General features: G+C 53.2%; 1 protein-coding gene across 6 annotated transcripts in view; it reads left to right on the forward strand.

The window, feature by feature from the left end:
• ADCY3 (adenylate cyclase 3) overlaps positions 1-25,676 on the forward strand; it is a 101,552-nt gene that overhangs the window by 57,033 nt on the left and 18,843 nt on the right. For all 6 annotated transcript variants that reach the window (XM_055377558.2, XM_055377559.2, XM_063696016.1 and 3 more), the window contains exons 4-8: positions 21,193-21,323; positions 21,905-22,016; positions 22,186-22,313; positions 23,535-23,693; positions 25,033-25,210. In XM_055377558.2, the coding sequence (XP_055233533.2) occupies positions 21,193-21,323; positions 21,905-22,016; positions 22,186-22,313; positions 23,535-23,693; positions 25,033-25,210 (708 nt within the window). The remainder of the gene's footprint in view (positions 1-21,192; positions 21,324-21,904; positions 22,017-22,185; positions 22,314-23,534; positions 23,694-25,032; positions 25,211-25,676) is intronic.

Here is a 25,676-nt window from a genome sequence, read left to right on the forward strand (position 1 = left end):
ATTGCTTGAGGCCAAGAGCTCAAGACCAACCTGGCCAACATAGTGAGACCTCCATCTCTAAAATAAAAGACTGATAGAGGCTGTATTAGGGTTCTCTAGAGGGACAGAAATAATGGAATAGATATCTATAAAGGGGAGTTTATTAAGTTTTGACTCACATGATCACAAGGTCCCACAATAGGCCATCTGCAGGTAAGAGCAAGGAGAGCCCGTCCGAGTTCCAACACTGAAGAACTTCAAGTCCACTGTTGGAGGGCTGGATGCATCCAGCACAGGAGAAAAGTGTAGGCTGCATGGAGGCTAGGCCAGTCTCTCTTTTCACATTTTTCTGCCTGTTTATATTCTAGCAAACTGGCCACTGATTAGATTGTGCCCACCCAGATTTAGGGTGGGTCTGCCTTTCCCAGCCCGCCGACTCAAATGTTAAACTCCTTTGGCAACACCCTCACAGACACACCCAGGATCAATACTTTGTATCCTTCAATCCAATCAAGTTGACACTTAGTATTAACCATCACAGAGGCATATTCCTTCAAGCCTTTTTTTTGGTCCTGATATTTGAGAGTGTCCTAGCCATGTTTTATCCTGATTAAGAGATTATAAATGTAACACCTTCCTCTCACATAGTATAGCAGCCGAGAGCCAAGTACCAGAGTCTCTGCCCCTCTCCTATGGCCTTAGGGGAGATAAGTGTTAAGTAGTTATTGCACAGTGCCTGCACATAGACACTCAAACTCTCTGCCATCATATGACGGTTGGATACAATTTTGAAGATATAGAAAAGTAGAAGAGGCCACCAAAACCTCCCTTAATCTGGGACTTTTTTTGAAAAATAATTTTTAAAAATGAATATGGTATTATAAATTAGATATGCAGTTAGAAAAACTCAGGTTTGCTTCATTTTTTTTTTCTTTTTTATAGAGGTAAAATGAAACCCCTTGAAAGTGGTTTAGTACACTCACCATGTTGTGCCACCACCACCTCTAGCTAGTTCCGCAACATCTTCCCCCAGAAGAAAACCTGGGACCCCAGCTTGATTTTTATTTATTTTTATTTTTTTAATTAATTTTTTTTTTGAGGCAGAGTCTCGCTCTGTCCCCGAGGCTGGAGTGCAGTGGCGCGATCTCGGCTCACTGCAAGCTCCGCCTTCCGGGTTCACGCCATTCTCCTGCCTCAGCCTCCCGTGTAGCTGGGACTACAGGTGCCCGCCACCATGCCTGGCTAATATTTTGTATTTTCAGTAGAGACGGGGTTTCACCGTGTTAGCCAGGATGGTCTCGATCTCCTGACCTCGTGATCCGCCCACCTCAGCCTCCCAAAGTGCTGGGATTACAGGCGTGAGTCACCGCGCCCTGCTACCAAGCTTGATTTTTAAAACCAGATAGAAAGGGACCTGGTGAGCCCTGGGACAGGCCTTGCACGTGAGGACAAGGGACCCAGACCCTAGCACAGTCCCACAGTCCTATGCTCCAGCCTCACCTTGTGGTGGATACCTGTCTGTACTGGGGGTTGGGGAGGGATGACCCCGCTGGTCATCTTGGACCTGGATTTGCATCCACAGCCTCTGCCAGCATTTTTGGGGGACTGTGAGCCCTAGCTTTCTCTTTGTGGTGTTGGTACTTTACCTCTCTGGTCTTCAATTTAATTTTCTGAAAATGGGATTAAAAATAATACCATTGTTAGGGGATAGTTTGGGAATCACATGAAATAAGGCAGAGGGGAGTCTAAAAACCATGAAGCCCTTTGGGGCTCCAAGATGCCGTCACACTGGCCCCCAGCCCCTGGGGAGGCACTGGCTGAAGTCAGGGCGGTGAGGTAGGATGGGAGCTGGCTGGGGCCTGTGCATCCTTCCCCTTCTCTGTTCCAGCCAGGACAGAGGTCACTCCCTCCCAAGGCATTGGGGCTGACGTTGGGAGTGGCGTGGGCTCTGGGCTGATTTGACGTTTCAGAAACATCAGCTGACGGGTCTTCGGAGCTGAGTGCAGGCCGGTACTAGAGGCTGCATGACCCCGTTTCACTTTCCTCCTGTAAAAGCTCCTCATGAGAATAAAAATGAGATAATAGATGGAAAAACACTTTGGAAAGGGCTGCAGACAGTCCTGGTATGAGAGGAAACAGAACCTGGCTTGGAAGTGGCTCCAAAGAGCCATTTGAGGTCAGTGTCAGAGCAGACCATCCCTTACTTACATGTGTGCTTAATGTCTTTTTTACGAAAATTCTCCATTTAAAAAAATTATTTGAGTGTCTCCTATAAAAACAATTGTTAATCTACCCTCTGCAAAAAAGGGGCCTCCTTCCAGAATTGAGTGCCCAGGGTCCGTGTCTCACTTTTTATTTGGTCAGGTGCTCTTATCTTTTTTTTTTTTTTTCGAGACGGAGTCTCACTCTTTCGCCCAGGCTGGAGTGCAGTGGCACGATCTTGGCTCACTACAACCTCCACCTCCCAGGTTCAAGCGATTCTCCTGCCTGAGCCTCCCGTGTAGCTGGGACTACAGGTGCCCACCACCATACACAGCTAATTTTTGTATTTCTAGTAGAGACGGGGTTTCGCCATGTTGGCCAAGCTGGTCTCAAACTCCTGATCTCAAGTGATCTGCCTGCCTTGGCCTCCCAAAGTGCTGGGATTGCAGGCGTGAGCCCCGTGCTCGGCTATTTATCTTGTTTTCTAAGCTGCCTTAAGAGTGTGCGGCTCAAGGGCAGCACTGGCCATGTGGCTGTCCCAGCAGGTGTCTCCTTGCTGGGCCTCAGCTTCCTCCTCTGCTGTGAAGTGAGGTGTAGGGATGCGCTGGTGACCTGAGCCCGCTCTCTCTCTGTTGCCATCCCCTGGGAAGTTGTACCTTCTGTTATGAAGATGACCAGCCTCCTAATGACAGTCAACTCCCAGATGGGTGGGCAGCCAGCCATGGTCCAGGAGGGTGAGGCAGCACAGTCCCTCAAGCACAGGCATCCCTTTCTGCCTCCTCACTGGGGTGAGCATGTCCACATGTCAAAGGGTGCATTGAGGCAACAGAGCATTTGGGTAATGGCAAGGGTCTCAGATTCCAGTGGCTTTGCTGCTTTAACCTCCCTGGCTCCAGTCTCCTTCAGGGAGGTAGTGGAGCCTGCCCTGCCCTGAGGCCTTGTGGATTTGGAGCTCTTGATGCAGCCCTGGCATGCGAAGCATCCTCTTTGCCTCTGCCGAGCACATATCTGGCTTCGCAGGCAGTGCCATGGCGCTTCCCTGTGGTGCGGGGCCGCCAGGGTGCATGCTGACCTTGGTCCAGCCTCCCGGCTCTGTGGGCATGTGAGGGTAGAGCAGGAGGCCCAGAGGACAGAACTGGAGTTGTTTGTCTTTATTCCCATGTGACCACACTCCAGGGGTTAGTTGGGGACCTTGAGGGTTGCTAAGCACCCCGGCCGCCACCTGGCAACAGGCAGCACCCAGAAAACCCACTCAGCACACACCTGCTGCCAGGTGGAGCTACAAAACTGAGCCTCTCTGAATCATACTCAGAATCACTTCCCAGGGATCGGAACATGGTTGACGGAGGATGTGGGAAGATGGAGGGATGACAGGGGCAGGCCTGTGCTTCCTTCACACGCGTCCTGCGTGGTCAACTGGCCCTGTGCCTGGTCCTCCCTCGGAGGCGAGGACTGTCCACAGTGCCCATCCTCAGACAGGAGGATGCTGCAGCCAGGGCACGTAGAGGGAGAGCCCAGGGCAGACTGCACAGGGTCTAGGGTGGAAAGCCATCCCCGTCTTCACCCATGGGACCCTGGGGAGCCAGCTGAGGTGGACGCTGGGTGGGTTTCCATTCAGGTCTTGGAGGACTGCACAGAGACACAGCTGCCTCTCCCCACCTCTCCTCCTGCTTTAACCCACGTGCAGGGTCACCTGTTACTAGGGATGGTGTTTTTCCTTCGTGCCCGTCTTACAGGGAAGAACCGCCCATTGACCACAAGCGTCAGGCCCCTCTCCTCAGAGCCCCGGAGCTTGGGACACTGGGAGGCTGCCATTTCCTAAGCTTGGATTGTGTCTCTTGCTTTTCTGAATGTTCTTCCTCTGTAACCTTTGCCCAAGCCTGGTCACTGTTTCCCTCAAGACCTTTTGCTATTAGGACAAGGTGTCATCAACCCTGAGCCCTGTTCTTATAGGTGCTTGGTAGGGGAGAGGGGAGTCAGAGCCAGAGGCCAGTTGCCTCTTGGCCTGGGGTTGGGCTTCTAGTGCCAAGCCCCACCGTGCCACTGTTATCCTGGCAACAGTGAGGTCGGGGCTGGGGGACCACTAAGAGTGGGAAGAGGAGACGAAGCTGGTGTCGAGTGGGAGGGCTGTGCCTCTGCCTGTGGATCCATAGCTGCTCTGCGTCTTGCTCGTTGCACCGTGGCTGCATCATGGCATTCTCCGCGTCTAATGTAATGGGTCAAATCCATTGTCTGCTTCACAGGAGACACACAGACATGTCCCCACCCCCAGCATCAGCCTTGCATTGTACTCGCTGTCTTCTTCACAGAACCACCCACAAAGATATCTAATATTTTTAGTTTTTCTTTTAGCCTCGAATGCCTCTCAGTGTGAGAAAAGCCAGGCGCGTTCCCCATAATGCGAAGTAGGCACTGGTCCTTCTGTTGGTTCCAACTCTCACCTCTTGGGTGTCACAGAATGCTCTTCATTTCAACATTCCAGGACTTAGCAAAACAAATCCACATTTTAGATAATGCAGATGATGAACCCACAGAAAACAGGTTGTCCTAAAGCAGTGGTGGGTTCCTGGTGGCAGTGGGAGGATGTTGGCTGTGTCAGGGTGGACCTGAGCAGAGCTGGTGAGGACAGTCCTGCTGACACGGCCCATGCATGGGCTGTGTGGCCTCTGAGCTGGGCTCTGCTGGGCTGTGGCAGGTCTTAAGCCTTTGCCACATCCTCCAGCAGAATTTTTCTCCAAACAGTTGTAGAATTGCTGGAGAATTGTAGAGTTGTAGAATTGTAGAATTGTGCATTGTGGCCAGGGTTGTGGCGCATTTTATATTTATCTGGCTGTAAGAATGAAGTTTTGTTAGTAATAAGTGTAGTTTTATTGAACATTTACTTTGTGCCAGGCCCTGGATGGTGTTTTCATTGGATTATTTCATTTAATAATGAGATCTCTCACTTACCAGCTGGCACTTCCTCCTGGCTCTATTTGGGAGATCTGTTAATTAACAGGAAGAATCAGTTAGGTAGTCCTTGGACCACAGCTGGCCTGTGGGTATCTGTTTTGTTTGACCTTCCCAGAGTGTTAACATTTTCTAATACTTAAACATTTGTACATTCTGGATAAAAACCTGGATTTTTGACTCACTTAGAAAATGGAAAGATCTGGCAACAAAGGCTGCAAGTAAGACTTGCATTCACATTCTAGCTGGGTCACTGAGCCCCTCTTGAGCCCAGGAGTCCAACACCAGACATGGCAAGATCTTATCTCTACAAAAAACTTAAAAAAAAAAAATCTAGGCATGATGGTGGTGCGCACCTGTAGTCCCAGCTACTTGGGAGGCTGAGGCAGGAGGATCACCTGAGCCCAGGAAGATCAGTGTGCAGTGAGCTATGATTGCACTTCAGCACTCCAGCCTGGGAGACAGCGGGACCCTGTCTCTAAAAAAAAAAAAAATTCAGACCACAAGTATTTCAGGACTTTTCTAGGCACTGGGGATACAGTTGTGAGCAGAACAGATTCTAGTGCGGGCAACACACATTAAACAGATGAGTATGTGCTATGTCAGGAGCTGGGAAGGGCTGTGGAGAGAAAGCAGAGGACGGAGCTTAGGGAGTGCCGTGGGTAAAGTTGGAAATTTTGTCGGTATAATTTTCTTGGGCCTTTATGCCTAGGGTGGTACTGAGTTGCTGCATCTGGGTCAAGGACAGAATGCAATGTCTGCTTTCTGCCAATCACAGATACGAACCCTCCGCATCCTTCTCAACACAGGGCTCGAGGCAGCTGCTCTCTGCCCATCAGAGTTGGCACAGTACTTGTGACTACAGTGTTCTAGAGCTGCAATAGGTAGCAGTATGGTAGCCACTTGTCATATGTAGCTATTTAAATTAAACTTAATTAATTAAAAAATGTTAGTCTTTAAGTAGCACTAGCCACATTTCATGTGCTCAGTAGCTAAATGTGGCTGCCATATTGGACAGCAAAGATACAGAACATTTCTGTGATTGCAGGAAGTTCTATTAGCGCTGTTCTAGAGGATGGTGGCTTGCCCCTTGGGCCAGGTCTCCTAGTTGACAGCTCGTTAACTCTTCAAACCTCTAAGGAGTAGTACCTGCTCTTTGCCAAATAATTCGTGGTGAGGGCTCCAGGTACCACACACGTGGCCATCTTTGGGCCCAGTGGGCTGTCTCCTGAGACTGCAGTCACCTTGGCCTACACGGTGGCCCCTGTCTCTGGGGACTGCACAGGAGACCAGGCCAGTGACCAGAAGTCCCACATGTTCAGTGTCCCTTCTCCTGCTCTGGCAGGGTAAGAGCTCTGGGCTGACCCTGGGTCTGTGTGATTTCCGCACTGTTCCAGATGACGTGGCCTGGTGGCTTGTTAGTCTGGCCCCGCCAATACTGAGATTAAATGTGGCCCTGCTTGTCTTGGGGCCTGTTGATCTGGGGACTCTGGGGACACTGGTCTGGTGCCTGTTCTCATGCTGGAGGCCTTGTTTCCAAATATGCTGACTTTTACAGTTATGCAGCTCCTCCCTCCTCTACATTCCTACAGCGTTTGGCTGAAGACTGCGAAGCACTCCTGCCCTGGGAGACCAGTCTCTCCCACGTGTGACCATTGCCCCACCCATCCAAGCTCTTTAGAGTACTGTTTACCTTTGACCTTCCCAGCATTTAGCTCAGGGACATGCATAGATGACCAGTAACTGTCCTTCGAGTGACTGAGGTGGGGAACACATCTCTTGGGCAGGGGCAGCACACGTGGGCCCCCTAGTCTAAATGGCGGCAGTATTGGAGTTTCCAGATTTCACACATCGTGGTACTTCGTCCCCTCATCCGGGAGAGGTGAGCTGTTTGGGCTCTGGCCTCCCAAGGTTACTAGGCCTGGTCCTTCTCTCCATTCCCTGCCTCCCACAGCCCCCTCTGCTTAGGTAGTCAGGCCATGATGGACGCCCTGGTGGGGTGCAGTGACTTTTTGGCTTCCAAATTGGCTGGACACTCTAAGAATCTGGATTAATCGGGACCGAGACAGACTGGTTTGTGAAACATCTGTGGGTATGCTCACAGCCTGTGATGGGTTACAGTGACATGTATTTGTCAAGCACATGGCACTTAGGACACATGAACACACATGGACACACCTACCCTACAGACAAACAGACTTCATATACATACCTCATGCAGACACTGTAGACAGTAGACACATACATGCAGCTGCGTGTGTGTACATGTGCAAGTGCTCACGCATGGAGACACACACACACACTCTCCACATTCACACACACTCTCCACATTCACACTCACTCCCAGCCACCTGAGCACTATGGGTCTCTCTCGACCTGACTGTCTCCCTCTTACAAGGATGTTGTAGAAACTTAGCTTCTCACCAGCCAACCTCATTTATCCAAATCCCTCCTGGCCTCCTTGCTGTAATTAACTCCTGAATGCCTCATCAGAGCTCAGCTGTAACAGCTCGGGCCCCTGGGAACAGTGCTGGCCGCCTCCTCCTTCTATCTCTGTCCTGAGCCAGTGCGAACCAGGCCTGGCATGAGTCATCCCTGAGTAGAAGGGGGCTTGGGTGGTTCCTTCTCGGAGCCCTGTGGAGGCCATGCCGACAGATTGCCCTGGGGTGAGAAGCTCAACGCATCTGCTCTCAGCTGAGATCCCAGCCCAGGAGGCCCAGCATCTTGCCCCAGGCCCTTCTTAACTCTCCACCCCACCGCAGGCCTGCACGTTGCCCAGGGCAGGCCTGGGTGCTTCTTCCCAGGATCTGAGCAGGTTCTTGCTTTACCCAGGAAACCTACTAGGAACTTCCAGGGCTTGTTGTTTTTTCTCTGGACTTTGATTCTTTTCTCAGAGAGGGTCAGGGCCTTGACTTTTATTACCATGCTGTATTTTTAGGATAACCATCAAGGACTTGAAGGCTGAGGAGACTGAAGACTTTACCCTCTTTCCTCTCTGTGCAGAACCACATCTGGGCACCCAGGCCTCGGCCCCCAGGGTTTGGCCGCATCCCCCTCCTCCGGTCCAGCCTTCCACCCCTGCTCGGCTCTTCCCGCAGTCTTCTCTCTCGGTTTCTGGGAATGGGAGTTCACCACCTCTCAGGGCAGCACATTCTTTGAACTGTTTGACTCTTTAAAAATTCTTCCTTCTCTGAAAGCAACATTCTGTTCCCCAGCAGCCTTTCCTCATTAGCTTTCTCTCTTGGGGCCTCCAAAACAAGTCTTGTCCCTTTTCTACATAGCAGCTTTCCTCAGACTTAAAGACAGCTTCCTAAGAAAAAGTGGGTGGGGGGACCTGGGGCGAAGGACACAGCCTGGTTAAGCTGGACCAGGGCCTTTATTTTTCTGTCACACAGCCCAGAGCCAAGGGGCTTGTTCAGGCACTGCTTTATGCTGGGAATTCATTTTATTTTATTATTTTTATTTGTTTCGGGATGGAGTCTCGCTCTGTTACCCAGGCTGGAGTGCAGTGGCGCAGTCTCAGTTCACTGCAACCTCTCTCTCCCGGGTTCAGGCGATTCTCGTGTTTCAGCCTCCTGAGCAGCTGGTATTACAGGTGCCTGCCATGAAGCCCTGCTAATTTTTGTATTTTTAGTAGGGATGGGGTTTCACCATGTGGCCCAGGCTGGTCTTGAACTCTTGACCTTAAGTGATCCGCCCACCTCAGCCTCCCAAAGTGCTGGGATTACAGGCGTGATCCACCATGCCCAGGCTGGGAATTCATTTTAAATCTAACAGCATCTCAAATGGTAGGTGTCCCCCTTCTACCCCCCCCGCAACATTGGTACGTTGTGCCTCTCCCATTCTGTTCTCCTGCATTTGGTTTGAGGGTCTCAGGTACAGACTATGACCTCTATCCTTTTTGAATTTCATCCTGTACATTGCACCAGATTTCAGCAGAGCAAAAGCCACGAGCCACTTGTCCCAGTGACGCGCCAGCCACACATTTCTAAATACGTCCTCTGTATCTTCTGAGAAGTTCTCCTTCTGGAAAGATTTACACTTTAAACAAAGAGGCCTAAGAGATGCCCATTTTATAGATGAGGAACCAAGCCCCCGGGGTGAAATACCTGCCCAGGGCATGGGGGCCTTTGCAGCCTAACCCCAGATCAGTGAGCTTTGCTGTACCCCCCAAAACCCCTGGGTGATATGGCCACTCCTCTGACAGATGTTCTGATTTTAAACATGCTTTGTTTCTTCAGCAAAGCCACCTTTGGGATTAGTCATTACTATCTTACGTCAACAGATACTCCTCCGTTTAGTCCAGGCCATCAGATAAAAAGTAGCTTCAAGTGAAGGAAGGGTCCTTGTTCCACAGTCCGGTTCTCTGGAACCCTGCCACCCCCTACCGAAAGTCACAGTCCAAGAGTGAAGCCACCACAGGCCACAGCTTCAAGACACCACAGCCTGAGCAGGTGCAGTCCTGGGAGAAGTGGCCTCTGTGTCCTCAAGTAATTTTCATAAAGGAGAGACAACACCAAAGGGGCCTGAAATGGATCACAAGAATTCACATCGTGATGAATATCACCATTCAATTGTGTACTGATTATTGTATATCCTTATTCAATGGCTATATTCATTGTATATACAGATTCAGTATATATGAATCAGTATGTATGAATAATGATGTTCAGTGACGGGCATTGAATAGCGATAAAATGCCCATTGCCAGGAGCTTTCAAGAGATGGGGCTCACTGGCCAGGTACGGTGGCTCATGCCTGTAATTCCAGCAATTTGGGAGGCCAAGGCAGGCATATCACCTGAGGTCAGGATCTCGGGCAGATCACCTGAGGTCACCAGGCTGGCCAACATGGTGAAACCCCGTCTCTACTAAAAATATAAAAATTAGCCGGGTGTGATGGTGTGCACCTGCAGTCCTACCTACTCGGGAGGCTGAGGCAGGAGAATCACTTGAACCTGGGAGGCGGAGCTTGCAGTGAGCCGGGATCGCACCATTGCACTCCAGCCTGGGTGACAGAGCGACGCCGTCTCAAAAAAAAAAAAAAAAAGAAAAAAGATGGGGCGCGTTTCAATCTGAAAATCACACTATAAAACAATTGTAACAATAAAAAAGGATTACAGGAAAAGAAAACATACAAAGAATATGGAAGCTGCCAAGTGACCCCTGCCCCCTGGGCGCTGTCCTGCTGCACCTTCCCCTGCGGCAGCTCCTCACAGTGGGGTCCTGTGCCATCCTTGGGCTTTGGGAACGGGGCAAGGTCGCTGCACGTCGTGTCCTGAGGCGTGCAGCCATTTCCACCTCAAAACACATCGCACTGGCTTTGAGGGTCTTGTTTTCTGCAGCTTCCTTATACCCCAGTCCCCAGTTACAGGTTTTGCCTCCTAGTTTGATATGGCTGGAGGCAGTGCCTTTAGTAGGTAGACTCTTCCAGAATGTTGTACAAATAACACCCCTACACACACACACACACACACACACCCTCCAGCTGTTCCTTTCCTTCAAATCTTGTTCCTCAAGAGAGACTTCTCAAACCTCAAGTGCATGGGTGTGCCTCACGGTCCGTGGCTTCCCCACCCTGATGAGCACGGGTGATGCTGAGGCCATAGCCCCACCAGCCACGCTCTGGGTAGGGCAGCCTAAAGTCCTGGGGATGGGCTCGGCTGAACCAGGGCTGCACCCCCAGCACCGGCTCGGCCATTCTGTGTGGCAGTGACGAGGGCAACCCGAGTTTCCATGGGTGTCGGCAGCTCGGGTCCTCGGGCAGCGGCTCCTGGCCATGGAGAGGCAGGCAGGCGCCTGCTGGGGGTGTTGGGGAGCAGCAGGCCTCTGTTGAGGTCCGGGGCTGTCCTGGCATCAGGCCCCTCACACCCAGCCCGGTTGAGTACTTTCTGAGTACACGGTAGCCACTCATGCCTGCTCTGAGGCCGGGCTTTGCCATGTGGGCCCCTCCTCTCCTCAGCCTGTGAGGAGGAGCACAGGGCAGTGAGGCCGGGGAGGCCAGGTGACCCACCAGTGTCCTTAGGCCACAGGGTGGGGAGGGAGCCATGGAGGCAGCACTCTCCTCCTCCTCTTCCTCTTCTCTGCTTAATGTGGGTCCCAGGGAGGACTCTAGGAGCCGCCACCACCACTGCCCCTGTACCCCCCACCCCTGCCTGGTGCCTGGCAATGGCAGCCACAGGACGTCTTTGAGGACATCAGATGCCATGGGAACAGTGGATTGCAGAGGAGGAGCAGACCGGGGGGCTGGGAGACACATCAGAGGCTGTTGCAAGTTCCCCCCGAGGCAGCCACTGGGCCGTTTCTGTGAGGAGGACCCACCGGAAGGGGCTGCCTGATTCCCACGCCCAGGTGGCATGGAGCCCTGGGGAGGGTGTCCAGAGCCAGAGCGGCACTGTCAGGGCCTTACTATGTTACAAAACACCAGGGCTTCGGTCTGGGTCCTGCTGCTTGCACAGAAAGCCAATCACTGTGACAGCAATTATTGCCAAGGAATATGGCTTTAATCGGGTGCTGCGGTAGAGGACATGGGAACTCAGTCTCCAGTCCATCTCTCTGACCTGCTAAATCCGGGGTTTACACGGCAGGGAAGAAATGGAACAACGTGCGAGACAATAGGAATGAGGGGTCCTGAGTCTCATTGTCTGGATGTGGTGATCTGGTTGGTGAGTTTCAGTTATTCAGTACTTCATTTGAGAGGCCTGAAGGTCCTTTCCTGAGGAAGGAACTCAGATAAGTAGAAGTTTTAAGCCTTAAGGGCAGAAGGATCCATTTCTATGTTTATTTAAAAGAACAGTCTATGGGACTTTTGGAAAGGTTTTAACCGATGCCCCTGGGCACTGGGGGACCTTCACATCTGTAGCAGAACAACATTAAAGCAGATGAGAGAACTGGGGTGGGAAAAGCACAAAAACTCACCCATTCCAGGGGTCTCAGAGCCCTGGGTTCAGGGTCTGCCGCTAACCCTTTGGGATGTGTAACAGACACCTTCATCTCTCTGTGCCTAGGTTTTGTCACCTGCAAAATTGAGACGATATTGCACATAAATAATACCGGGTTGATGCAGAAGTTTTAGCAAAGGAGAGGGATGATTTGACTGGGTGGATGGTGTCTGTCACCTGGTAGGTGCTGTGTTCATGAGAGCTGCAGAGCGAAGCCAGCCCAGGGTGACCGTTCCGTCTTTGGCTTCCTAGGAGGACCACTGCCTTCCCCCACCCCCATTTTGGCTGTGTGTCTCCTTGGTTTGTGCCTGGCCATAGGTTCCCCCTCCTCAGGTTATGTCCAAGCTGACTAGGAAGTCTGGAGCCAAGCCCAAAGGCCTTGAGGGATGTTCCCTTTCTAAGAAAACTGTGGTCCTTCCAGAGAAGCCGAGGTCAGGGATAGGATCACAGCTGGAGGCAACAGGAAGTTCCATGTTTATTTCCAGTTTAAAAAGTATTTTTAAAAAGAACAACCACCAGCACCCTATAGCAACTTTGAAAAACGTTTCAAGTTTTCCCTAATTCGGTCGTCCAAGTTAAATGAGCCTTTTCTCTTTGCATGTAGCCTTCTGCCTTTATTTCTATGCACACATAGATCCCAGCATCAGCTTCACAGAATACAATTTTGTCGCGCTCTTCTCTCTCTCTACTTTATTGCAATGATAAATAATACTGTTGTTTCATTATGGTCATTCTTAAGGTTGTAGAATCTTCCATCCAGAGGATGTGTCATTTTAATTAGCCATTTGCTGGGTATTTGGGCGACTTACAGTTTTTTCCACAAGTGTTAAGTCAAGCTGCAATGCAGATCACCTTCTACGTATATTTTTTTATTTCTGTTGGATTTGGGGGGATAAATTCTCAGAAGAGCTATTAATGGGTCAAAGGGTTGGAACATTCTTGTGACTCTTGAGACGTATAGCAACTGCTATCTTTGGAAGAGCAGGCTCTGCCTCCACGCTGGGGAGACCAAGCCACGTCGATCATCCCTGGGGCCCTGAGCAATCCTAGGCTGCTATGGGTGGCCTCTCTCCCCTGCACTCCTGTCCCCCGCTGTGGGACCCATTTGCCAGTTCACCTGGATCCCAGCCTCCTTCCTTCCCCCAGGAACACAAATGAAGGGGTGTCGGAGTTTTTAGCCAGGGCTCTGGAATGGTAATCAGGGATCTTCTGTGTGTGTATGAGCATTTTTCTAGAAGGTCCGTAGCTAGCATCACGCACTTATGAAAGGGGCCAGGATCCGGGAAAGGGTTTAGAACCTCTGAACTCTAAGGGCAAACAAGGCCAGCACCAATCGAGAGGCACCAACAAAGTGGGTGTTAGTGAGGAGGGAGGAACAGACACCCCTGGGCAGGGGCCAGGGGCTCTCTGGAGAGGTGACATGTGAGGTGGGTGTCGAAGGTGTGGGGAGGGAGGGATGTTCCACAGAGAGTGACACCAGAAGCAGAGGACAGGGAGGGGTACCGAGAAGAGGAAACAGTCCAGCTCATCTACCCTAAGGGGCCACAAGGAGAGCAGTGGGGGACAGGACTAGAAAGACAGGTCAGTGCCACCACTGAGGGTGCTGGGCAATGGTGTCGCACAGCTTAGAGGACATCCAGATACCGTGCCGAAGGTGGACTGAATGAGAGGAGCCGGCCGGCGCCTGGGAGACACATTCAGAGGCGGTTGCCAGAGGCCCTGAGGCTTGGGGGGTGGCAGGGGGAGGGCCCCTCCCCTCCGTGGGCCTTCGTCTCCCAGACCCCCCTCCTCCTTTCCCCTCTGTCAGGTTCCGTGTGTCCTTTCTTCTGCACGCACTGACGTCTTGTTTAAAACTCGTCTTGTTACCAGAATGACTCCAGGTAGACCGTTGGCCTGCGTCACTTTTTGAGCCTGACTATAAGGTTTCCACAAACCACACAGGGAATTGGCAGCCTGAATTTATAAGCATAGCTCCTTTCTTGTTATTTAAGTTTGATTTTCTGCTTTCAGAACATATATGTGCTCTTAGCAAAGGTTATGGAAATATGTAAGGGAAAAAATGGAAATTCCCCCTGTCCCACCCCCAGAGAGAAGCTCACGGCTGCTTCACTCATGTGGCCCTTCCGAGGCTCCTGTTTTGGGCTCCAGGGCTGCCCTGGTTTTGTGCCTCTGCCGCTACTTTTGTTCTGTATTGGTAGACAGTCTCAGAGACCCCACCCATACCGGGAGGAGGCTCAGCAGTGTCTGGAGGAGAACCAGTACTGTGGTCAGGAGCATGGAGCTCCCACAGGACTGGATTGGACTCTCAGGTCCCCAAGGTTCCAAGAGAGCCTGAAGAGGCTTTTCTGAAGGGACAGAACTCTGAGGTAGACCCAGGAGGGCAGGAAAGGCCTGTGTGGGCTGTGGCTGCAGGAGCCACTGCATGTAGGCTGGGAGGGAGGCCAGCACAGTGCTGTGACGTTCTTAAACCTCACGTTCCACGTCCCTCCCTGCCCACACACCTGACCACGCCTCCCCACGCTCCTCACACATCTGCGCCCTCCTCACCCAAGCAGCACCTGAATGCACACCTGGCTGGGGGGAGCTGAGACTCAAATGGAAGGCAGGGCCCTTCCTTGTGTCCCTTTGTTGTCCCACCTGCAGTAAGCAGAGCTCAGGAGACCAGGCTGAGTGACCCAGAGGGTTTGTGCTGACCCTGGCACATCTCACTGGAACTCAACCTAAAAACTTCTGGCCAACTTCAAAGCCCAGAGGAACATTAAGCCCTGTCTTTTTGAGCCACCTGCTGTCTCCACACCCTCAGTCACTTAGTCATACTTTCTATCATGTGACCGTAGGAAAAGCTAGACTATGGTGAGCACTTCCTGTGGGCCAGGCACTGTTCTAAGTGCTTGCCGGCAATGAATCGTGTCCTTCCTGCTTTCTTGCCTAGGAAACCAAGGCACAGGGAGGTTTAGTATCCTGCCTTATGCCGAGACCAGCTCGGCTGGGGAGACCCTAACCCAGCGGCGCTAGAGAAATTGAAGACACACACACAGAAATATAGAGGTGTGAACTGGGAAATCAGGGGTCTCACAGCCTTCAGAGCTGAGAGCCCCGAACAGAGATTTACCCACGTATTTATTAACAGCAAGCCAGTCATTAGCATTGTTTCTATAGATATTAAATTAACTAAAAATATCCCTTATGGGAAACGAAGGGATGGGCCGAATTAAAGGAATAGGTTGGGCTAGTTAACTGCAGCAGGAGCACGTCCTTAAGGCACAGATCGCTCATGCTATTGTTTGTGGCTTAAGAATGCCTTTAAGGGGTTTTCCACCCTGGGCAGGCCAGGTGTTCCTTGTCCTCATTTCGGTAAACCCACAACCTTCCAGCATGGGCGTTATGGCCATCATGAACATGTCACAGTGCTGCAGAGATTTTGTTTATGGCCAGTTTTGGGGCCAGTTTATGGCCAGATTTTGGGGGGCTTGCTCCCAACACCTTATAGCCACAGTGAGTGCCGGCAGGGCTGGGGGCTGAGCCAGGCCAGCACTCATGATCCTGACGGCTGCCTCCTCCTGCCCCGCGAGCCTCAAGCACACCAGGGCCACACACTCCAATGCAGGCTGGGATCCTCGGGATTACTGACCAGAGAAACCCAGCCCCAGCCCAGTGGGTGCTGCCTCCCACCTGCCTCCTCCAGACTCCTCAGCTCTGCCTGCCCCTCAGGACTCCCAGCAGCTGTCTGCCTTGAGAGGCTGCCCTCAAGAGCCGGTGGGGCCCCATCTCTGGCTTTTCTTGAAAACCTTCCTAGAGGCTCATCTTTTCTGCAAGCCCAGAGCTTTTCCCACAATGTCTGGTTAGTTAGGTTCCGAGACGGGTCCTGTCCCACGCAGCACTTCACCCATTTCTTTGCATTGGGCATCCTCTTGCCACACTTGACTGGCAGAGAGAGGGGAGTTGCCAAGCACCAAGGCTGCCTAAGTTGCTATCCCTGGGCTGCAGGGCCCTGGGAGAACCGGATGCTACTTCCCAGGCTCAGGTGGAGCCAGGGCAGGGCGTACTGGGATTACTTTGGCTTCTCATTCCTGAGCTGTAGTGCCATGCTCGAGGTTAACAGTGAAGAGATATTGCTGTGGAAATGGAAGAATAAGAGTGTCTTAGTCCACATTCATGCTGCTGATAAAGACATACTCAAGATTGGGAAGAAAAAGAGGTTTAATTGGACTTACAGTTCCACATGGCTGGGGAGGCCTCAGAATCATGGTGGGAGGTAAAAGGCACTTCTTACATGCCGGCAGCAAGAGGAAATGAGAAGCAAAAGCGGAAACTCCTAATAAACCCATCAGACCTTGTGAGACTTATTGGCTATCACGAGAATAGCACATGAAAGACTGGCCCCCATGATTCAATGATCTCCCTCTGGGTCCCTCCCACAACATGTGAGAATTCTGGGAGATAGAATTCAAGTTGAGATTTGGGTGGGGACACAGCCAAACCATATCATTCCACTCCTGGCCCCTCCAAATCTCATGTCCTCACATTTCAAAACCAACCATACCTTCCCAATAGTCCCCCAAAGTCTTAACTCATTTCAGCATTAACCTAAAAATCCATAGTCCAAAGTCTCATCTGAGACAAATCCCTTCTGCCTATGAGCCTGTAAAATCAAAAGCAAGCGGACAGACATGATGGCTCACGCCTGTAATGCCAGGACTTTGGGAGGCTGAGGCGAGTGGATCACCTGAGGTCAGGAGTTCAAGACCAGCCTGGCCATCATGGTGAAACCTTGTCTCTACTAAAAATACAAAAATTAGCCGGGCATGGGGGCAGGCGCCTGTAATCCCAGCTACTCAGGAGGCTGAGGCAGGAGAATTGCTTGAACTGGGGAGGCAGAGGTTGCAGTGAGCTGAGATCGCACTATGGCATTCCAGCCTGGGGGACAAGAGCGAGACTTCGTCTCAAAAAAAAAAAAAAAAAAATCAAAAGCAAACTAGTTACTTCTAGATACAATGCGGATATAGGTATTGGGTAAATACAGCCATTCCAAATGGGAGAAATTGGCCAGAACAAAGGGGTTACAGGCCCCATGCAAGTCTGAAATCCAGCAGGGCTTCTTTGGAGCTCAAATTTTAAAGCTCCAAAATGATCTCCTTTGACTCCAGGTCTCACATCCAGGTCACGCTGATGTAAGAGGCGGGTTCCCATAGTCTCGGGCAGCTCTGCCCCTGGGGCTTTGCAGGGTACAGCCTCCCTCACAGCTGCTTTCATAGGCTGGCTTTGAGGGTCTGCAGCTTTTCCAGGTGCATGGTGCAAGCTGTCGGTGGATCTACCATTCTGGGGTCTGGAGGGCAGTGGCCCAGTAGGGACTCTGTGTGGTGGCTCCGACTACACATTTCCCTTCCACACTGCCCTAGCAGGGGTTCTCCATGAGGGCCCTGCCCTTGCAGCACACTTTTCCTTGGACATCCAGGCATTACCATACATCTTCTGAAATCTAGGCAGAGGTTCCCCAAACCTCAGTTCTTGACTTCTGTGTGCCCACAGGCTTACCACCACATGGTAGCTGCCAAGGCTTGGGGTTTGCACCCTCTGAAGCCACAGCGCAGGCTCTGCATTGGCCCTTTCGGCCACGGCCTAGGCTGGAGCCTAGGGACACAGGGCACCAAGTCCCTAGGCTGCACACAGCATGGGCACCTTGGACCTGGCCCACGAAACTACTTTTTCCTCTTACACCTCAGGGCCTGTGGTGGGAGGGGCTGCCGCAAAGGTCTCTGACATGCCCTGGAGACATTTTCCCCATTGTCTTGGTGATTAACTTTCAGCTCTTCGTTACTTACACAAATTTCTGCAGCCAGCTTGAATTCTCAGAAAATGGGATTTCCTTTTCTATCTCACAGTCAGGCTGCAAATTTTCCAAATTTTTATGCTGTTTCCTTTTTAAAACTGATTGCCATTAACAGCACCGAAGTCACGTCTTGAATGCTTTGCTGCTTAGAAATTTCTTCCATCAGATACCCTAAATCATCTCTCAAGTTGAAAGTTCCACAAATCTCTAGGGCAGGGGCAAAATGCCACCAATCTCTCTGCTAAAACATAACAGTCACCTTTGCTCCAGTTCCCAACAAGTTCCTCATCTCCATCTGAGACCACCTCAGCCTGGACCTTATTGTTCATATCACTAACAGCATTTTTGTCAAAGCCATTCAACAAGTCTCTGGGAGGTTCCAGACTTTCCCCCAGTTTCCTCTCTTCTTCTGAGCCCTCCAAACTGTTCCGACCTCTGCCTGTTACCCAGTTCCAAAGTCACTTCCACGTTTTTGGGTATCTTTTCAGCAATGTGCCACTCTACTGGTACCAATTTACTGTTTTAGTCCATTTTCACGCTGCTGATAAAGACATACCTGAGACTGGGAAGAAAAAGAGGTTTAATTGGACTTAGAGTTCCACATGGCTGAGGAGGCCTCAGAATCATGGCGGGAGGTGAAAGGCACTTCTTAGCTGGTGGCAGCAAGAGAAAATGAGCAAGAAGCAAAAGCAGAAACTCCTGATAAACCCATCAGATCTTGTGACACTTATTCACTATCACAAGAATAGCACGGGAAAGACCAGCCACTGTGATTCAATTACCTCCCTCTGGGTCCCTCCCACAACATGTGGGAATTCTGGGAGATACAATTCAAATGAGATTTGGGTGGGGACACAGCCAAACCATATCAAAGAGCAAAACCACTATTACTGCTTCAGGCAGGGGCCAGTGCCAGGCATGCTCATCTTGTCCTAATGGTGTGATTCCCTGCAAGAAAGGTGATAAATTCTCCCCATGAAGCCACAGAGTGCAGAAGATGGGGACCTGTAGCAAAGCTGATTCTCACAAGGGAGGCCTCTGGTTTACCAGGTGCCGAGGGCCCAAGTACAACAGCAGACTCTGGGGACCTCTTGGCAGCTCCACCCAGAGGAGTGGAGTTGAGCCTTCACCTCCTCCTGCCCCAAAGCAGGTGCATCTGACATGCAGGATGAGCTGGCCTCTCTCGGGCCTCAGGGACCCCTGAACTCAGCAGAGTCGGAGCACTTGCATGGTGCCCCCCTGCCCAGGCCTTGTCAGAAGGCGAGGTCCCTGGCTCCTGCTCCTGTGGCCTGGGACCTACAGCCATCCAGCCAGGCCCTAGGTGCTGAGGACCAAGCCACTAGTTCTTGGTTTTCTGGCCACCCAGGACCCAGGGTGGTAATGCCTGGGACCTGCACTCTAGGCACAGAGCTCCTGGGGGTCCTGAGTTCCCACCCATGCACTCCTCACCTTTCAGCAGCCGACCCCATGGCGACACGGGCCTGGCCACCCGGAAGCACTCCACCCTGAAGGTCAGCGGGCACCTGTCCTCCAGCCACATATCTGCCTTCCGGTTCCCTGGCCTCCCCCTGTGCCTGCTGCGGTTTCATTTGTATCTTGGCCCTTCGCTGGACACACTTTGTTTAGTTGTGTCCCCGCCATGAGCTAGTTCTCATGCCCCTTGGCCTTTTACAGTTTCCATCTTGCAAAACCTCAACTTGGGATTCTCCCCCAAGTGCCCCTCACCAGACGCCATCATCACCCTCCTCCCCTCAGGGATGGGGGCAGTGCTCCCCTCTTGACCAGCTCCCTGCTGAGCCTCTGGTCCCTGGCTTCGCCTCTGCAGCACCACATTCTGTCCCTGGTTTTCTTTCTCCGTACTGCTTATCCAACCCATGGCTTCCAGGCGGATGGTTCAGCCCACTGCCTCTCCTGAGCGCTGCCTGCAGGTGCCCGCACAGAGGCCCCACAGCGCCTCAGAACCAAACCCTGTCTTTGCCCTCACATCTGCCGCTCTTTCTCTGTTCCCTGTTCCAGAGACCGGCACCGCCCAAGCCACAGACCTCTTCTGACAAGAGCCACATAGTAAATATCTTTGGCTCTGTGGACCATACGGTCTCTGTCGCATCTACCCCACTCTGCCATTGGAGCATTAAAACAGCCAGAGACAATATATCAACAAATGAGCATGGCTGGGTGCCAGGAAAACTTTATGAAAACAGGATGACTTGAGCGCCGGAGTCCAAGACCAGCTTGGGCAACATGGCAAGACCCTGTCTCTACAAAAAATGTAAAAATTAGCTGGGTGTGGTGATGCATGCCTGTACTCCCAGCTACTCCGGAGGCTGAGGTGGGAGGATCACTTGAGTCCAGGACGTTGAGGCTACTGTGAGCCATGTTTGCACCACTGCACTCCAGCCTGGGCAACACAGCAAGACCCTGTATAAAAAGAAGAAAGACAGCAGCAGTCAGATTGGGCCCACAGGCCACGGTTTGCTGACCCTGATCTAAACCATGCCCAGCTCTCAAGCCATGTTTCTGTTTTTACCTCCACAGAAATCCCTGAAGGACCCTGGTGCGCTTTGCGTGTGTCTGTACGTTTGTGTACACGGCTGCCTCCAACAGGAGTGCCCTCAGCGTCGCGTCTTGGGCTCGACCAAGGCTCCTTCAGGAAGGCCTCCTTGATGCCTCCTCCCCGGCCGACCTTGGGCCCTGCTTCTCTCTTGCGCCGTCCTCTGCTCTCTCCTTTCTGGGCACAGAACTTGCCATGCTGCACTGTGCTGGGCATGCTTACCTGTGTCCCCGTGAGACCCTCTGCTCTCTGAGGTGGACGTTCTTGCTGGCTTTGTGTCGCTGGCGCCTCATGTAGTGCCTGGTCTGCTGTCAGTCTTTGATCAGGTCAAAGCAGAATTTTGTGAGCGATGGCTCTGTGCAGCCGTGGCGGGTGGCTGAGGTGACCCCGCAGGGCTCCTGCCAGGAGGGCTCACGGTGCAGCAGCCCACGCAGGACTGTTGCGCTTCTTGTGGCATGAGGATGCTGAGCACAGAGCCACGTTTGGGATGCTTCACTGCGTTTCTGGCTCCCCTCAGTTGCTCTGAAGGGGCCATCGCCACCCTCAGCCTTGTCAGGGCCAGAAGCTGCCTGTCCCAGACCCCTGGCTGCTCCCGAGGCAGATCTGTGAGGTCTCTCTGGAGGGCAGCATGGTTCCCTGCTCACGTTTCTTGCCAGGATCGGGGCATTTCTTCCCAGAAGTATCTGAACTTGCCTCTAGCAGGCCCTACCTTTGCCTCTGACCCTCTCCTGCCCCTCACAGGAGAACCTCATGCTTTCCATCCTGCCCAAGCACGTGGCTGACGAGATGCTGAAAGACATGAAGAAAGACGAGAGCCAGAAGGACCAGCAGCAGTTCAACACCATGTACATGTACCGTCACGAGAACGTCAGGTACGCCGGCCCGGGGCGCTGGCTCTGATGGCAGAGCAGGCTGTGGAGGGCTGCATCTTGGTGGGACACACTAGGTGCTGTGGGCTTCAAGAGGTTTTCCAGGGACTAGAAGCAAGGCTCCCCACAGCATTCATCAGCCTGGCGGAGGAAGCTGCCGGCAGATGTTGAAGCTACAGTGTGCTCTAGGCTGCTTGGTCCAACCCCATCATAGAACAGATATCACCTGGAGCGAGGAAGGGACTCCTGTGAGGTCACCCAGCTGTTCAGGGCCAACACTGGGGCTAGAGCCCTGACCTGTGATTCTAGGAAGAAGGATGAGTTCAGCCCGGGCAGGAGTGGGCAGTGTGGGGTGGTCCCCAGGCACCACAGGGAGGGAGCAGGGGAAGTCCGCTAGGACAAGTGCAAGGTCAGAGCCCTGACTTTACCTGGAAGGGTCAGGGTCTCACTGTCTGGGGGGTGTGAGGGAGGACCTTCTCCCGCCCTGATCCTGGCTGCCCTGTGGGTTGGAGAGGGAGCTGGCAGTGGGGTCGGGTACACCTGGCTGCCTGGAGTGTCACCCCCACGGTTCCTTCCTCGTGCAGCATCCTCTTTGCCGACATCGTGGGCTTTACCCAGCTGTCTTCTGCCTGCAGTGCCCAGGAGCTTGTGAAGCTGCTCAACGAGCTCTTTGCCCGCTTTGACAAGCTGGCAGCTGTAAGTCCCTGGCCCCGCCTGGCTCTCCAGCGGGGCCTGCCCTCATGGCCTCTGCCTGGCCCCCATCCCCGGCCCCATGATTTTCTCCCACTGTCGTTCCTCTGCTTTCTTGGCCACTCCTCCCTCACTGAGGAGGGGCTGGAGCACAGGCCAGGCCCTCCCCTTTCAGAAATACCACCAGCTGCGGATTAAGATCCTGGGCGACTGCTACTACTGCATCTGCGGCTTGCCTGACTACCGGGAGGACCACGCCGTCTGCTCCATCCTCATGGGGCTGGCCATGGTGGAGGCCATCTCGTAAGTGGGATGCCTCTGGGAGGGAGGCCCCAGAGCAAGGGCCCCGGCCCTGGACCCAGGGAGAAGCAGGTCTTCCGCGCTGGCCATGGCCCCTGGGTGGGGGATCTGCTGGAAGCAGAGACTGGGACACAGCACTGGTTGATGGGTGGCGCAGGCCCCCGCTCTAGAAACTGGGATATGGCTTACCTTCCTCACAGCCCAGGGGACCTGCGAGGCTCCCCCAGCCTGTGGGGCACACTTTTCCAGCCTTAGTCCACGTATTCTCTTTTTGCCAGAAGTTGCAGTTGTGAATTTCCTCACGCCTCCTCACACTTGCTGGGACCCCCACAGGGGCCCCCCATCTCTCCTCAGTGTTTTCTCACCGTGACCCCCGAAGGCACTGCCCTCTCCATCTCGTGATGCAGTGACTAAGCCCCTGGCAGAGGGGCTCAGGGATGGGGCTGGATCCCACCCCGGCCTCTGTGCTCCGGCCTAGGCTGTGAGGGAGGCAAACTCTCCTGCCCTCACTGTCCCCTACTCTTGCCCCTGCTCCAAGTGGGCTTGCAGCTCTCGGATGGGCAGTCCCTCTGGTTGACTTCCAGCCTCTGCGGGACCTGGGGTGACATCAGGCACCGACACGGAAAGGGAAGCTCCTGCCGAGGCCCCTCCCCCATGGGATGGAGTCCAGGAAGTTGCCTGCTCTTTACCCCCTTCTCCGAGGGGGCGGCTTTGCATTTTTACCGTCTTCCAGGTTAAAGCCCGTCTAGTATTGCCCTGGAAAGAAAGCAGTGTGGCCTTTACCCCAGGGGTAGTAGTCCAGGAACTCTAACATTGTCTCCCTGCCCTGTCAGACACATTCAGGCAAGGGGCTGTTCATGGCTATTTTCTTCACCTCTGTGTCTGCAGCACCTTGAACGTGCCTGGCACATACTTGATGCTCAGTGAAATAGTAACTGCACGAATGAATAAGAGTAATCTGCAGAGAGAAACTGAGGCCCCTCGGGAAGTGGGGATAGGGAGGAAAGTCGCTTGGTGCCCTCGTCCTGCTGGCCTGTGATGCCTGATTCTGGGCTGGCCCTGGCCTGCCTTACCCCCCACCCAACACCAAGCTGTGGGGACCTTGCCAGGCCCCCTCTCATGGAGGGGAAGAGGCTCACGATGAATTTCTCCTGCAGGGGCAGGGGCAGCTGGCTGCCTCGTGAAGGCCACACCCTGACCCTCTTTTCTGTGTGTACCTGGCAGGTATGTGCGGGAGAAGACCAAGACTGGGGTGGACATGCGTGTGGGGGTGCACACGGGCACCGTGCTGGGGGGCGTCCTGGGCCAGAAGCGCTGGCAGTACGATGTGTGGTCGACTGATGTCACTGTAGCCAACAAGATGGAGGCCGGCGGCATCCCTGGGTGAGTGCCATTCCAAGGGGGCAGGTCTGAGGACTGGGGAGGGGACCGTCCCCTCCATCCCACAGGGCTGTGACCCTGATGAGGGACAGGGGGCCTCAGAGAAGGCCCCCCTACCACCCTGGGACAGCATTCCTCCTGTCTTGCCCTGGTCCTGGCCCTGGCTAAGGCCGTTTTGACCTGCCTTGGGGTGAAGCCTCTTTGGGCCTGATATTGGATGTGGCATCTCCTGCCTAGACCCTGCAGTAGCCTGTCCTCCTGTCCCCTTTACCCACTTAGGGGGCTGCCTCTCCTTTACCCACTTAGGGGGCTGCCTCTCCTTTACCCACTTAGGGGGCTGCCTCCCCTTTACCCACTTAGGGGGCTGCCTCTCCTTTACCCACTTAGGGGGCTGCCCCAGCTCTCCTTATGCCAGAGCCCAGGTCTCCCCAAAGGGAGAGTAATGAGCAGTCATCAGCTAGCGGGCTCGCAGGCAGCGTTTTGCAGGTCGCAGTGCGATTACACGTCTTACTTGAGCTCCCTTACAGGATAATGGAGGCCCTGCCTTTAGCAGGGTGAGGCTGAGGGAGGATCAGCCCAGCCTTCCCCATCTGGGCCAGGGAGCTTCCTTCAGTGGCATTTAGGATTCTTGGCCTCAGTGGTGACTCCTCAGAAACAGGTTTTATTATCTCTTGGCAGCAGGGGTTGCAACTGAGAAACGTGCAAGGTGGGGGATAATTGGATCTTGTGGCTCACAATCCCAGCACTTTGGGAGGCCGAGGTGGGTGATCACCTGAGGTCAAGAGTTTGAGACCAGCCTGACCAACATGACGAAACCCCATCTCTACTAAAAATACAGAATTAGTCAGGTGTGGTGGCAGGCACCTGTAATCCCAGCTACTCTGGAGGCTGAGGCAGGAGAATTGCTTGAACCCGGGAGGCGGAGGTTGCAGTGAGCCGAGATCGCACCACCACACTCCAGACTGGGCGACAGAACAAGACTCTGTCTCAAAAAAAAAAAAAATTCCTTATCGCATTTGATCCGCTTTACAGCGGATCAAAGATTGAAGAAAGATTGTACTCCTGTGTCGTGGCTCCAACACTGAGGCTGAGATGGGAGTAAGTGCCATACGGCCCACACAGCTAGTTAGTGGCCCACACAGCTAGTTAGTGGCCCACACAGCTAGTTAGTGGCCCACACAGCTAGTTAGTGGCAGAACTGTCTCCACTTGGCCTCTGCCCCACATGCCCGAGAGACACGGGGCCGAGCAGCAGCCGGTACAGACGTGGTCCGTGGACTGTCCCCTGGGGGTGTGAGGGCCGCCTCTGGCCGACGCTTAGGGCCTCTCTCTCTGCAATCCAGGCGCGTGCACATCTCCCAGAGCACCATGGACTGCCTGAAAGGGGAGTTTGATGTGGAGCCAGGCGATGGGGGCAGCCGCTGTGATTACCTAGAAGAGAAGGGTATTGAAACCTACCTCATCATTGCCTCCAAGCCAGAGGTGAAGAAAACAGCCACCCAGAATGGCCTCAATGGCTCGGTGAGTTCCCCACCCCACCCACCCCACCCCTGGATTAGGGGGTTGGAAAGGAGGAGATTAAGGAAAGATTGCAGAAGAGGTGGCAGGACCCAGCGGTGGCTGGCTGTGAGAGGTGAGTGGCAGGCTTGCACCCTTCCCAAGGGAGAGCTGGTTTCTGGGGGAGATGGTGAGTGTAATTCATGGCAGTTTGCAATGGAGGTGACTGAAGCATATCCCAAGACCACATCCAGAAGGGGGGGCACTGGAGATGTGTCAGTGGCGCCCAGGAGAGCAGCTGGGTTGGGGCTCAGGGTCTCCTGCACGGAGGAAGTGAGTGAAGCCACAGGAGTGATGTGGATGCTCAGGGAGAGGCTCAGAGAGGAGGGTGGGGGTGGGGTGACTGGTCATGGGGGAGGAGGACCAAGGCCAGGAAGGTTTCCTGAGTGGGAAATGAGGGAGGAATGAGATAGAAGTAATAGAGCAGGGA

This window comes from Gorilla gorilla, chromosome 12 (assembly GCF_029281585.2).
Source record: "Gorilla gorilla gorilla isolate KB3781 chromosome 12, NHGRI_mGorGor1-v2.1_pri, whole genome shotgun sequence".
In the NCBI taxonomy this organism is placed as follows: domain Eukaryota; kingdom Metazoa; phylum Chordata; class Mammalia; order Primates; family Hominidae; genus Gorilla; species Gorilla gorilla.